Below are 15,387 nucleotides of genomic sequence, written 5' to 3'. Positions count from 1 at the left end.
TAAAAGAATACAACTAAAAGAAAACTGGCAGAGGCCTCTTTTGTGAAACAATGAGAAATGAGAAAAAAATTATTACTTGGTGTCTATGAGGTGTCAAACAATGTGCATATACTCTTTCATTCAATCCATCTAGTAGTAACTTCTAAGAGTAGGTACAACTACTAACCCAGCTCACAGGTTATAAAACAAGAAATCAGGGCCACGCTGCTAATTAGAGCCGCATACATGCTCACTTTCCTTTATCCCGAAGCACATACTGTTCACACTTCATCACACTAAGAGTTTCCCAAACCAGGATGTTGGGGATGAACTGTAAAACTGTGAACTGTCCTTCATTTGGATACTTCTCAGTTGGGGCGCCTGGGTGGCTCAGTGGATACTTCTCAGTTTACTACTGACTTCTGAAACGGATCGTCTTCCTCATACGCCTCTGCTATGTAAGCACCGGGCTCAGTGGTGGAGATACGGCCTCTATTACCTCAATTAACAGCCACTCTATTTCTAAGAAAAGGAAATTTTAGCTCAAAAACCATGCATCCACCCTGACCGATATGCCAAATCTCATGACTAATTTTCCTTTTAGCACTGGCAACTGAGCTTTCTCAGTTCTCAGTAAATGGGAACCTAAGGAAGTAGATGACTTTGGCCCCTGAGCAACAGATGGGGCAAAACGAAAGGGGAAAAAGATGCGGGAAGAAACGGAAACTCGGGAAGTGGTAAACACTTACGGAAGCAAGTGACATCAAGAAAGATAAGGAAGGAAAAGAGGAGGGAGAGTGGTCGCCACAAAGCACAACGAATTCATACTACTACTGTGGCCACCGACAGAGTTTTCTTAATGATTAAGCGACCCCTACTTCCCTCCCTCTAAAATCACTTCTCAGTTTGCAGGCTCATGACTCCATCAGTGTAGTTGCTGGTTCACTGTTACACACTATCCCAGTGCTGGAAAACAAGTCATCCGCCAGTTCAAATATTACTGACTCATTGAATTCTTTTACTTGGAGTGCATGTTGCGATGAAAGACCAGGCTCTTGTTGTTTTAAGACTATTCAGTCGAGCTGTACATGCAGCCGTATTATTCTCTATCATTTTTCAGTTTGTTATTGTGAAGGTATGAAATTTATGGTGGTATATAGTTTTCTATCAAAAAGTATTACGGTTGTGAGGGAAACGCAGTCACTAATACAAGGGGGTTTTGAGGATTGTCGTGAAAATGCAGATATCCACTTGCCTCCTCTCAAACCAGAAACAGGCTTTATTTCCGTGGATTAAATTAATCTCTGACACTCATGAGCATATCCTTCAGGGGCTCCTTTCATCTGGACAACTCTAAAAATACGGGCTGCAATCAAGGGTCTGGTTGCAGAACAAGCCAACTGCCCAGCAATATTCGCTTAGAAGGGAGGCTTGCCTGGTTCCGTCATTCATACTTACTAACGTAAGTTTTAATAAATTATACCAGCGGTAACAATGGCAGTTAACGCTTAGTAACTTACTACATATCAGAATCTGTCCTCACTACTTTGAAATACCTCATGTTTTCCTATTTGATACAATAATTCTGTAAGGTAAGGACCCCATTTTACGGATGAGGAAGGCGAGGCAGAGTTTCTGTGGGAAAAGGAACTTGCCCAAAGTCACACAAAGGGTATTATTAGCTAAGTTGGGACTCAAACACAAGATTTTCTGATTTCAAAGCCCAGCTACACTACTTTACTGGCATCATTCAGAGGTAGCAGAATTGTCAGAGAACTTCCAAGACAACAACTAGCTCTTTAGGACAGACTTCCCATCCGAGCTAAAGAAAACAGGTGAAAGGAAAAACCGTCTATCTCCACTTCAACTAGTACTTTACTATGCATGTTTCAAGCCTCAAAATGAGTTTTCAAGAAAACACGATCCTTCTTGGAAGGAAAATTACATGTGAAATCTTCATATGTTTTTCACAGTTAAAACACATTCAAATATGTCTTCCTTGGCTTTATTTGACCCTCTCTGTCCGCATCCAATCGAAACAACGAGGACCAGTTTCCATTAGCCTCAGGTAGGTAGATCTTTTTTGTGGCAGGGATGTTGACAAAGCCCTCATCTGGCTTTATGACTACCTCACACCTCAAAACAATTGAGAAAGTACCTTTTTTCCTTTAGAAAAATTTGTTGTATAACTCCTCAGACTTGCCTATGAAGTCAGATTCCTGACTTCTCCATAAATAAGTATTTACATACAGACAAGCACATAAAGATAGACAGAAATAATGAAGAGGAAAGTTCAAAATCCCACAGTTCAATATGGCTGTGAGTCAATATTTTGGAATATGCAGAGTCTGGACTTCCGCTGAAAGTCCACAATGGAGGGTAACCCCCTCTTTCTTTTAGGACATGTTCTACATGGACGTGTAATGCTTACGTCTGTGTTTCAAGCGTATTCCACAGATCCTAATGATAGTATCTATCACGCATTGAGTACTTACTCTTTTCAAAGCATATTTTATGCTATGAAATATTCAGAATCAGTATATATTTTAATAATAATAAACTTTTGGACCTATATGTCATTCATGTTCCCTGAATCTTTAAATTTCCATCTTGTACGAGTCTCTGCTTTGCTTTTAAGCATGCCCTTTATTTTAATGTGTGTTGACTGTCCTTAAATAAGACCAAAGAACCCATGGGTGCAAAGCCCAACAATGCCCTATTTTTCCATCAGGGTTACTGACTGACCCAGTTTTAAGGAGATACTGTTCTCTTGTCTCTCACCACTCAAGATGCATACAGGTCTTCTAAGATTTCTCTGCCCAAGTGTCAGAGAAGAACACAGATACAAAACCAAAATATCTGAGAGCAATCTGACACAGCCAAGCCATAAGCATTAAAATGCTTCGTAGTATCTTGTTTAGTTTTTAAACTCATAATCATTTTGTTTGCATTCTAGTCTATAATACATCCACGTTTGTTTCACTGTAAACATTAAGAGTTTCTTCCTCAGAATCTCTAAGTAAAAGTGCACAGGGCATGAATATGCCCTACATCTGCGCTCAGATTCACAAAGCCTTCAGCACACCATTGTACTCCTGGTGCTACAAGATGTCAGTTCGGAAGCATGGAGTGTTATGTCCATTTTTATTTTAAGGGACAATGACCCGCAGCTAATTGCATAACCTGGGATAAATAACTCTATTTCCATTTAATTGTCTGACACAAATGTCTACCCCTCATTCTCCCAGAGCAAATATAAAACGACTTTTCCCGAAGTGAATCATTTCTCCCAAATGCCTTCTATATTATAAAATGATGATAAATTAGTCAAAAAAAAATTTTTTCAGAGAGCAAATTGAGCACTTCTTTGGGAAAAAAATCCTGATGCTGCCTCAGGTTTGGCAAGACAGATATTAAAGTGCTAAGATGTACAGAATCATATTCCTCACCCGGAACTTACTTTTTACTTTTATGTCTTTCCTAACTCTAGAATATAAATCTTCCGGGACAGCATAACATTCCTTCTTTTGTTTCTCTCATTTCTTCTTTTTCCTTTCTTATTTACATTGTTTGTCACAAATGAACTATAAGGCTCTACTTTGCTACTAGGTGACTCCAGTCTGAATTTCTTTTTTAATTTCATGCTTCAAATTATATAAAGTGAACGAGAATCTTGTTTCTTCTGTAAGCTTAAAATAATTTAGAGTTTACTTTAGGAAGAGATTTCTATAGTAATAAGGAAACAGCAAAATATGGGATAGAAGTTCAGAGGACTTGTCTGGTCTGGACCTTAGATCTGATGATATTTGTACTTGGTTCCCTCAACTTTCAGATAAGATTAAGAATAATATACACTGTATGGTGACTAACATAATAAAAAATGTGCATTAAACTTCTTTACAAATACTGCAGTTTGAGTTAATTTCAAAGTACTGGGCTAATTACATTCAGATTCCAGACCTCCTGATTTCACCTTCCGATTGAATCATGGGGCTAAGGCACTTTGGGTAATGAGACTTCAAATTCAGCAGGATGGTTTCTCAGAGAAAACATCATGTTGAAAGCTTGCACGCATGGAGCCCACACTTTCCTCCAAACACAGGGGAAGTACAAGCACCAAGCATGATGTCCTTACCTGGGTCAGGAGGCATACAGGCACAGGAAAACTGAGTATTGTAGCCCACTTTGAAGTTGGAGTTGATGGGGTAGTAGTCCGCTAGCTTGATCATCTTCTTGAAAGCATCGTAGATAAAAATGAAGCTAATCAGAGAAGAGAAACCCTCTTCGGTGAAGCGAGTGAAGTACTGAACCAAGAAACTGGCATCTGTGGCTACCAAAATGAGACACAAGAAGGCTGACCACAGGCCAATCCAAAGGCGAAACTCCAGGTAGTCAAAATTATGGTCCCTAGAAAGAAAGAAAGAAAGAAAGAAAGAAAGAAAGGTAATCAGATTAATCCTCCCTGGAACACAAAGAATAATATAAAACTACCCAATAACTGCAGAATGATTGCTAAAACCCAAGATCACTTGTAGCCACTAGATATGAAACTCAGTCTTGATTTCATCCAGAAAATATTAAGGTTAAAGAAGTGGTCTAGTGATATCATCCTGCTATCATAAAGAAATAATCCCAGAAGTTTAAGAATGTCATATCAAAAGCAGTCCCAGCATTTATATGTAAATAACAACTTTCTCATTCAAAAATTCTTGTCCCTGCCTTTATGGAGTTAATAAAAGAAACAATTTGAGAGTGTCACGTTGGTAGCCAGTACACACTCAATAAATGTTTGTGAGCTTTACTGGTTAATGAAGACACTAAGCTAAATATGGTCTCTGTCCCCACATCATTGCCATCATTGAGGGAGACAAACTGATGAACGTAATCGCACCATAAAATAGTACATGATACCACATGTATCATGTACTATTCCACAGAGGTTCCACAGAGTGTCCCAGAGGAACAACTAATTCTGGCTGGAGGAGGACTAATGGAGATGCAGAAAAATCTCAAGGAATTTAAGGATAAATAGGATAAATGCACTGTACTCAGAACAAGAAAGGCTGTCTTGCTATGTTATAGCCAGATCCACTGCTTCTCATGAACTTTGCCCACAGATGTGAGCAAAAGTTGTGTGTAAAGCATCTTGCTAAAGTTGTGTGTAAAGCATCTTGTGACCACCTTGTTTTTCATCTGTTCCTCTCCCACAGCAGTCTTAGAATAGGCTGTCTGCATCAGAGGATGCCTTTTTATTATTTTTTTTGAAGGCTTTTCCGTTTCTTATAAGTAAATTAGTTCACATCTAGGAAAAGATGGGTCAAGTGTTGACATTCTACCATTTCATATTGATTCTTCTAAAATTATGTGAAGATTACTTTATAATATTTCTTTCTCATCATTTGTGATGAAAAAGCAAATAGTAGTAGTCATATTTATTCTACGAGAAAAAGAAATAAATCAAGGAGCATACATGTTTGAAGCTCGACAGGCTTGTTTTAAACAATGAGTTTCTGATGGTGACATTTTTTAATACTTTCCTAAAGGCATGGTATCAATGCCTTCACCACCAACAACCCAGTCTGGGCCACCAAGAAGTTGTTGCTTGATTAAAGTCCTTACTGATATCCATGTTTGCCCTGCTCAAAGCCATTTTCCACATCACAGCCAAAATGATCTTTTTTAATGTAAATGAGATCTCCCCGCCACCATTTAAAACCTTTTGGTGGGCGCCTGGGTGGCTCAGTGGGTTAAGCCGCTGCCTTCGGCTCAGGTCATGATCTCAGGGTCCTGGGATCGAGTCCCGCGTCGGGCTCTCTGCTCAGCAGGGAGCCTGCTTTCCTCTCTCTCTCTCTGCCTGCCTTTCCATCTACTTGTGATTTCTCTCTGTCAAATAAATAAATAAAATCTTAAAAAAAATAAAATAAAATAAAACCTTTTGGTGGCTTCACACTGCTCTTAAAATAAAATGTGGCTTCTCTAAACTAACACAATACTTGGCATACAGGTTTCCAGTGAGAACTTGCTGGACGAATTAAGGCATGCCTATGGTTTAGGACTTGAGACAGCTACTGACATGACCTATAAGCTATTACAGGGAGCCAGGAGATCCTGAGTGAAAAATTTTATAGAATATTAGAATTAAAAGGTCCTTAGGTACTGAAATGGTTAATTTTATGTGTCAAGTTGGCTGGATCATGCAGTACCCAGATACTTGGTCAAACACTATTCTTGGTGTCTCTGTAAGGGTGGTTTTGATGAAATTAACATTTAACTTGGTAGACTTTGAGTAAAACAGATAGCTTTTCATAATGTGGATGAAACTCATCCAACTGAGTTCTTCAACCAAATACAAAAAACTACCTGCCAAACTCAAGCAAGAAATTTTCTCCAGCAGATTGCCTTTGGGCTTTCTCCGGAACATGCCTCTTTCTGGTTCTATAGCAGACACCCTTTGACCTTGAACTGGAACATCAACTCTCCTGGGTCTCCAGGCTGCTGGCCCACCCTGCAGATTTTGGACCTGCTGGTCTCCATGATTGTGTGAGCCAATTCCTTAACAATAAATCTCTTTATCATATTGGTACTGTTATTCTGGAGAATATTAATACAGATGCCAATTAGTCAAATATGTGTCATTTTATAGATGAGGACACCACCAAGGCCAATGGAAGTTAAGCCATTTATCCAATATTAAGGTTTTAATGGCAGAGCTGAGCCAGAAACCAAATTTCTGCCTTCCTGGATGATTCCTTTAAAAAATCACACCACCATTCCCTTACCTGTTGCGTATTTAGGGTGGTTCTTAATTACACCACCATTCCCTTACCTGATGCGTATTTAGGGTGGGCCTTAAGATCACTGCCCTTTGTATCCCTCTTTTTACCAAATCACATCGACTGGAAATACTACCAAAGCAACAGACTATTAACACTTGGGTAGAGCTTATCGACTATTAACACTTGGGTAGAGCGTTATCTCCCACGGGTTTCCTGGAATCTTTCTGAAGACATCTTTTGCATTCCCTTTCCATCTCGAAACCCACTGCTTAATCCTATGCATGTCTTTGTGAGATGAGCAGACTATAGAAAAGCTAAATTCTAGGAATTTGAGATAATTTACATTATCGCACAATGAATCAAGTCTCAATCAGAGCTAAGAAACAGTTTCATCACTTCTGAGCCAACAATCTTTTTTCATAAAATAAAAATTTTAAACAATTACCTAGTTCTGCTACCCTGACAAGATGACAGAACAATCTTAATTTATTTTAAGAATGCTAATGGTTGTTTAGAGAATGTATGTTTACAGGACAGGATGAGAAACAAATCTAATAACTAGTTAATGGTTAGGAACACTCGGTTTTGAGTACAAAGGGGAAAAAATGCATGTATACACTTAAATCTTGGGATCTAAACGATATACCAAAATAGCTGCTCTACAATACTTAAATACTCCCAGAGTAGCTCCATAAGGATAACCCAAATAAAATCACTAAAACCCATGGCACTTCATTATAAAAGTGATACGTTTACAGCAGCAAGAAGAAAGAGGAGTAAGACATGAGAAACTTTTTAGAACAAGTTGATCAACAAGAATGACTACAATAAAATGGCAAAATTACATCCAATAAGCTTATCAGTCCCTTTAGTGCCAAGTTTAAATAGCAATTATGTTATAAAAACTAACAGGAAATGATAGTACAGACAAAAGGAACTATTGTGACTAAATGGGTTTACATCCTTATGATACCACAGTGTTCTTAGATATTTTGAGTTATAGTTTCTAAGGAGCATAAAACCAAGGTATGAATTGAGGAACTCATCTGAAGCATGCTACAGAAATTAATGTTTAGTCTCTGACAAATATAAACTCCCTAAACTACATGAATAAATCCAGTAATATAATAGAAGAAAATAATCATTTGAAGTCCTCTAAGTAAAACGTTCAAAGACCAGAAGGAAAAAATTATTGAATGACCAAATGACAATTACACAAGTTAAACTCCAACTTTAATTATGAGGCTTGTACATAGCTTAGAACACAGGGTAAAACTTCTTTCAGATTCCTCACTCAAGAAAAAGAAAATGTATCTAATTTTCCATTAGTGGTTTGTAAGGTGTAAAAACTGTGCAAAGGAGGCTCCAGAATTAGGAAAACAAAACTCAACTGGCATTTGGAAAGCTTGTAAGCTTGTGCCTTCATTTTGTTATTAATTTTAAAAAGTGGACGCACATCTCTCATATTCCTTTATGATTCTCCAGTTTACAGGGCAGACATTAAAACCTGTATCCCATATCAGGAGGAAACCAGCGAATCATGTGGAATTTGCATTCAAGTCTACTGAAGTTACAAAATAAGGATTTACCCACTTCTCAAAAAATGGTAAAATATGTTGGGTAAGACAGACCTACCAGTTTCTTTACCGAAGGATTTCTCAGATCCCTTAGTAAGCTAAAGTGTAAGGTGAATTACTGAGAGGGAGATAAAATATACAGCATATTCTGGATTTATTGGGATTACAGAAGCTTTTTGTCCAAGGAACACTTACAATGGGACTAGAAATTGAGGAAATACACTTTGAGAAATAGTGATCTACACAAATAATCTGTATCTAGACACAATATTAGCACTGTTGCTGTAATATTGAGGCAAATGATACAGCATTGTGAATAAAATAATAAGGTTTGCCAAATAAGCACCACATGCTACTCAGTGATGAATTTAAAGCATCGTTTCTCGAATGTTTCTTGTTGCTTTACAACTGTTTTCAAATAAATCACTTGGAACTATGTTTACATTACCAATTATGATGAAACAGAAGGGAAAGTGAGAAAGGAACTTGCTTAGTGAAAGGAAATAATCTCTATCCTACAATTATCTAAAGTAAACTGGGATACAAACATTTTCTGTGTATTAAGGCTCTGATCACATTGCATCCAATAAATCTTTCTGCAAAGGTTGCACATGTTTGTTCCTGTTTATAGTACATGCTTGTTTCATCTTCCCACAAAAGCTTTCTTGTCTCACACAATGTTTTCTCAAACATATAAAAACGGTCTGACTTTCTATAAACTGACACAAACAGAATTCTTTCCAATGTCCTGAGAATGATGACGGAGGAGGGATCTTCTGTGGTGAGCCAAGAAAATTCACATTATTTAAAATCTAGAACTTTAAATTTTCTTAAGACCCTTGCTGATGTCCTCAACCCAGCTTTCAAAACACAAATTTCAAGCCCTCATTCCCTCCTCTGTCTTGGGATTGTTTTTGATAGCTCAGAGTTTCAAAGATGACTATACTAGAAGTCCACGAGGTATCGTGTAGGTAATAAAATTTCCAATAACAAAATCTTAAAAATGTGTAACAACAGAAGAATACAGAAATCCCAAGAAATCATATGAAATGGTGCAATCTACCTACAGGATTGAGATCTGCTGGGAAAGGCAATTCTCTCTGTGAGAATGGTATCAAGTCCATTAGAAAGAGGCCAGAATACCCAATTTGGTTTTGAATCTATTTGTGTGCTAATGTGGTCACTTGGATAATTCTCTTAACCTGATTTTCTCCTTCTTAAATTGATCCATCAATTTCAAAAAGAAAATATGATAGCACAATTGTTATGTCCAATAAGAGTGTCTAGTGACTCTACAAGAGGCAGAAAGTGAAGCAGGAGTTCAAATCCTAGCCCTACCTACAGCAGATGATGGAGCCTTCAGCAATGCACTTACCGCTCCCTGCCTGTTTCCTCATCTATAAAACAGGGTATGGTCCGTCCCTCAGTACTGCTGCAGGACTCCAATGAGGGAGTACATCTAACACACTTCGGGTAATACTTGGTGCCTTGGTACATGATCAGAGCTCAAGAAATGTTATTACTCAGCTGACTCTTGAAACACATCTTTAGTTAAGCACGCTGAGATGAAGGTTAGGAACAGATCACTGGAGCAGCTAGTTTCTTTCATTAATGAGTCACGGAACCTTGAACAAGACATTGCATTTTTCTAGTGTGAGTCAGGATCATGGCAGGAAACAGAAGGCACTCTCCAACGGGTTTGTGAAGAAAACGTAATAAATGGGCTATTTACAGAGCTGTCAGTAACCGAGAATGGCAAGGTGCTCAGAGACTAGCAACATTGGGGAGCCATTTTTACCTCCTGGCTTGGAAAGACCAGGAAAGGACTGGAGTCACCCAACACTGGAGAGGCCTAGAACCAGGTCTGAGGAGGCACCTTACAGGGGTTGTACTCAGGGGACAAGCCCCTGCCAGACAGCAGGGTTAACCAGGGACAGGGAAGTGCAGGGAGGTAGATGCACACCCTGACTTCTCCCGCTCCCTGTCCTACGGATGCACTAGCAAGCCCAAGACGAAGCCAGCAGGAAAAGGAGCCTCAGTGCAGCAGTCCACACTGGGGTCAGCCCCAGAGGCACAAAGCAAGACCAGAAGAGCAGAGAATGATGATGAGGGCAAACAGAAAGGACATCGCATGGACCTCAGCTGGACCGAATGTAAAATGAGTGTTGGCATACCCCGTCTTCAAAAGCCTTCCAACCTCCACATCTTAAAATTCCCACATTCTAATTGGGATTAGGGAATTAAAATTCCCACATTCTAATTATGATTCTATGCACAACCTAGACGATGAATGCTCTACAGTTAAACAGTCCTAATTTATCATTAGATATGTATATACATACTTGCTGAAATTAAATAGAAGCCTCTCGAAAACTAGAACAGGCCCCGTGCTGCTCAAAATCGTGAGGGGCTGACCGGCGAACAGGCAAAAGATGGCTCCAGAGACAGCCGTGCCCAGGAAGCTCTCCAACACGCCCTAATGGAAAGAAAATAAAGCTGTTAAAAGAAATGTCTTTTTTCTTCCCATGTGTGATGTCGCTAGGGAAATTAAGCATGTGAACACGCTATTACAAGGGCCATAGCAAACGTAGCAAATAGACATGAAGAAATAGATTCTTCCCAGTATGAACATCCCCATTTATTTCACCATACGATTTAGTCACCCCTCCCTACTCCCAGGGCCGCTGACCTGCTCCAAAGAACTGCGGTGACCGTACTGACTGGTGGCTGACTACAGAGAGCAAAAGGGGATTCTGATCCACTCTAAAACCGCTACCTGAAGCTTCTGCATGTAAAAGCACACTGTTAACACCACCACGTGGGCAGAAGCCATTCAGTACTTCCAAGGATGTTTTTCTCTCTGTGGTTACCTTCAGTCTTTGTTTCAGCCTGATTTTACCTTGCACATAGCAGGTATTTATAAGTAGTTACATTTTTTAAAAGATTTTATTTATTTATTTGACAGAGAGAGATCACAAGTAGGCAGAGAGGCAGGCTGAGGGAGAAAGGGAAGGAGCCTCCTCACTGAGCAGGGAGCCTGATGCGGGGCTCAATCCCTGGACCCTGGGATCATGACCTGAGCCGAAGGCAGAGGCTCAATCCACTGAGCCACCCAGGTGCCCCAGGTAGTTACATTGTATACCCAAAAGCTATTTTTTCTAAAGGAAAGATTTGAGAGGGGAGCAACGGCGGGGGTGGGGGGGAGTTAGTTGCCTTGATCTGGTAATCTCTTAAGACAGCAACTCAAAAAAAAAAAAAAACATTATATATATATGTATATACACACACACACACACACACACACACACATATATATCCTATTCCTTGTCCAATGTAAACTTATAGAAGAGCTTTAATTTATTTTAGAGGAAATACATGGGTAGGGACACGAATAACTAAATCTTTGTGGTCACACCTCCCTGTCGTTATCCCTCTGGAAACTCAACCCATTGTTTTCCTTTAGCCAAACAAGAACAAGGAAACATGAACCATGAAGCATCATTGAATTAAAAGATTATCCTAACTTACTTAATCATGTCACTTGGGACCAATGCCTCAGATGACAGCAAACTAGCTCAAATCCTCTACTTTTCATCAGTTCAAATTTTAGTTAGAAAGGCACATGTTTATTTGTGAGACGATCCTTTTCTAAACTTGAAATAGTATTCTATGAAGGGATGATTTTTTGAATATAAAAAGATGACAGAGTCCCTTTATTCATACATAAGGGCATACATTTAAACCATAAAACTTGTAAGATAGACATTTTTCAAATGAGTAAATATTCTATAGCTTTAAAAGACACACACACACACACACACACACACACAAAATATATATATATATGTATGTAGTGGGAGGTTAATTTACATAATAGAGCCAAATTATGTGATCTCTATAACTACATGTATATACTAAAACAAAATGGTGCCAGGAATATCTTCCTCTCCAACTGAACAATAAGTTACCTGTTCGTAGAAATATGATTTACGTTTACATAAAACAAGCCATCTCTTAATCTAAACCTCCCTCTGTTTGGAGCAGAATGGATTTCTGGGTAATCTGAGACACCACTCAGTTATTCCCTGCCCCCGCCCCACCAAAGAGTTAACCTGTCAGTCTACATTCACTCTCCACAGCCCCGAAAGTTCTCCAGCAACTTTTACTCACTTATTATAAAATATAATGAAATGATTACACAGGAATTGTTTTTTAAAATCAAGTTACAGTTACGGAATAAATAAGTCATGGAAATAAAAGGCACAACGTAGGAAGTATACTCAATGATACCATAACAGCATCGCATTTTGACCGATGGTAGCTACAAATTGTGGTGAACACAGCATAACATATAAAAGAAGTTGAATCACTATGTTCTCTCTACACCTGAAACTAATGTAACATTGTATGTCGGCCAAATTCAAATTTTAAAAATGTTTAAGTAAAAAAAGTTTAAATATCAAACTGAAAAAAAAAAATCCACTTACAGAACTTAAATACACTAAGTGCTAGACCCACTTAAAAGCCATCCTAAGAGACGCTTATTACGATGATTACTCAAAATATTTTTTTCCCACTGCTTCAGAGCCAGCAATATCCTCCTTAAAATGGCACTGGCAATTGCACACCCTCCTCTTGGAAGGGTAGAGTTCAATTCAGAAAGCAGGTAAGAATCCTTTAGAACAGCACTAGGTCATAATAATGGGGTTGGGGTACGGAAAGGGCCAAAAAAAAAAATAAATAAAAGTTTGACAAATAAGACTGGCTTCTCACACTGTGAACACCCACATTCTGAAACACTTCAGAACCATTTCTGTCTAAGAAGTCTAGGCTGTGAGCCTGGCGGGAGGACACCCAGTTTCCATGGATGTGAGCTCCACGGCATGACTGAAGAATGCGTCTCATTACTTTACAGCCATGCCATACATAATTAGGGGATCCACCTCGTTCTTCTTCAGAAGGACAGAATGAAGAATAACAAGCAAGGCTGGCAGAACCAGGTCTCATTTATGCAGAGAAGAGTCTCCCTTGGGCCCAACAAATAGTTCTGATCGCTTACCCGTGAAGACATTGAGATTCAGAAGAGTTAAGTGGTATGAACAAATCCATATTCAGTGTGGCACAACAAATGTATGGAGTCTGGGTACCTACCCAACCACGACCCCACCCACATTAAGGCTAGCAAGTGCATCCACAGCAAGGCTCGAAGGTGTGCCCTCCGCTGAGATTTTCAAGGACATGCAGCATTTCACCTTCTGTGCATTCACACTGAGGGTTTTTGTTTTTTGTTTTTTTTAATGTCTTTTAATGTTTCTTTCTCCTAACTTACTTCAGCATGCATAACATGAAAGGGTAGGAGTGGAATGTTCCATGTGGCAGGACAAACCATATTCTGGGCATAGAGGACAGACAAAGTTACTGCATCATTCTTTATCAAGCATGGGAAAGTACCTACTTCCCATGGCTACTGCAGGATCAAAATACAGTACAGCCTGGGTGTAAGAAAGAACATGAAGGAAGAAAGAAGAAAGGCGAGATTCAGAATTCTCTACTTGGAAAAAAAAAAAAAAAAAAAGGAATTCTCTACTTGATTTGACATTGCTATTAATCTCTCTGAGGGAAAGCACAGGGTGTCCGGGGGCCTTCCTATTTTTCTTCTTCCTATGAGGCTTTGCACTCTCCTCCCATGTGCTCTGTAAGCATGAAGCAAATCTCAAAGGAATTGAAGAAGAAATACGCAAATCACACCCTAGGTTCCACTTAATGGAAGGTCAACAGCCGTTGTTGCTCTCTCAGTAAAGATAACAATGAATTTCTTCCCAAAAAATGGCTTTGATTTATGGAAACCATGTGACTGTTAAAAGGCAGATTATTTTTATTTCAGGACTTGATCCTCTGGTAAGTGCTACAGTTTCCATTCTGTTGCTGACAATTTTGAAACAGAGACAGGTGATTTATTATATACACTGCACTGGAAACTTGCTTAAACTTAGAGTTACTTGCAGCATTTCTGAGAAAAGAACTATTTTCACCACGTTTTGATATGTTACTCTTGATAATACAGAAATTTTAAAAATAATCTCAGGCACTGAATAATTCCAGTTCAACTCACCAGAATTTGAAGCAATTTAGAAGGTGAACTATCAGAAACCCCTTTTCTGACTTATTATATTCAGGGTTCATGAAGATAAAAAAAGGAAAATAATATGTGGGTGTGTGTATTTTTAATTGCTGCAACTCACAGAGACACTTCTAACCCTGATTTCTCCCTGCCTCTACTATTTTTCATTCAGTTCACGAGTACTGCGTGTGGCTGAGCTCTGAGGTGTGGTGGAATCAGGCAGCACAAAGCATCCCAGCTCCATTTTGCTTAGGCTTTCATCTCCTTCCATTTCTGATCAAGAATCCCCCACTGCTGAGGAGCAGAATGAACAAAGAACCAGCATTCAGGAAATCTAGAGTCTAGACTTTGTTCTGTCACCAAAGAGCTGGCGATCTTGGAATGTGACTTAAAGTTTGTCGATTCTAGTTTCTTCGAAACATGGAGTTGATGCAGTTTAACAAGGGACTCTGAAGTCAAAAAACATCTCAGAGTGAGACTAGTCTCTACCATTTACTCAATCAATGACTTTAAGATATGACAGTTATTATACATATTAGATAATACATGTAAAATGTTCAGCATAGTCTCCAATATATAATACAATTTTTATGAACAGTAACACAAACATAAGGTATTTGTTTAGACAGAAGAGGGAAGGCTGACCTAGATGATTTTCAACATCTGCCCAAGGTGGCTTGGCATAAACAGAACGTCCTGGAGTCGGGGATATCTGAATTAAATCCCAGGTCCACCAGTCACCAACCTCTCCACATCCTAATTCTCTCTTCTGTAAATCAATTGCTATTTCACAGGAAAATAATGTGGACTAAGAAAGACAATCATGGGATTGGGAGGGAGACAAACCATAAGTGACTCTTAATCTCACAAAACAAACTGAGGGTTGCTGGGGGGAGGGGGTTTGGGAGAAGGGGATGGGATTATGGACATTGGG

At 39.1% G+C, this 15,387-nt stretch overlaps 1 protein-coding gene across 6 annotated transcripts in view; it reads right to left on the bottom strand.

Annotated features, from left to right (window-relative positions):
• SLC4A4 (solute carrier family 4 member 4) overlaps positions 1-15,387 on the bottom strand; it is a 457,437-nt gene that overhangs the window by 111,078 nt on the left and 330,972 nt on the right. For all 6 annotated transcript variants that reach the window (XM_059385129.1, XM_059385136.1, XM_059385120.1 and 3 more), the window contains 2 exons: positions 10,675-10,808; positions 4,115-4,386 (listed from right to left, as the gene is read on the bottom strand). In XM_059385129.1, the coding sequence (XP_059241112.1) occupies positions 4,115-4,386; positions 10,675-10,808 (406 nt within the window). The remainder of the gene's footprint in view (positions 1-4,114; positions 4,387-10,674; positions 10,809-15,387) is intronic.

The sequence above is a fragment of the Mustela nigripes genome, chromosome 1, assembly GCF_022355385.1.
Source record: "Mustela nigripes isolate SB6536 chromosome 1, MUSNIG.SB6536, whole genome shotgun sequence".
In the NCBI taxonomy this organism is placed as follows: domain Eukaryota; kingdom Metazoa; phylum Chordata; class Mammalia; order Carnivora; family Mustelidae; genus Mustela; species Mustela nigripes.
This window is presented reverse-complemented; position numbering and strand designations above follow the sequence as displayed.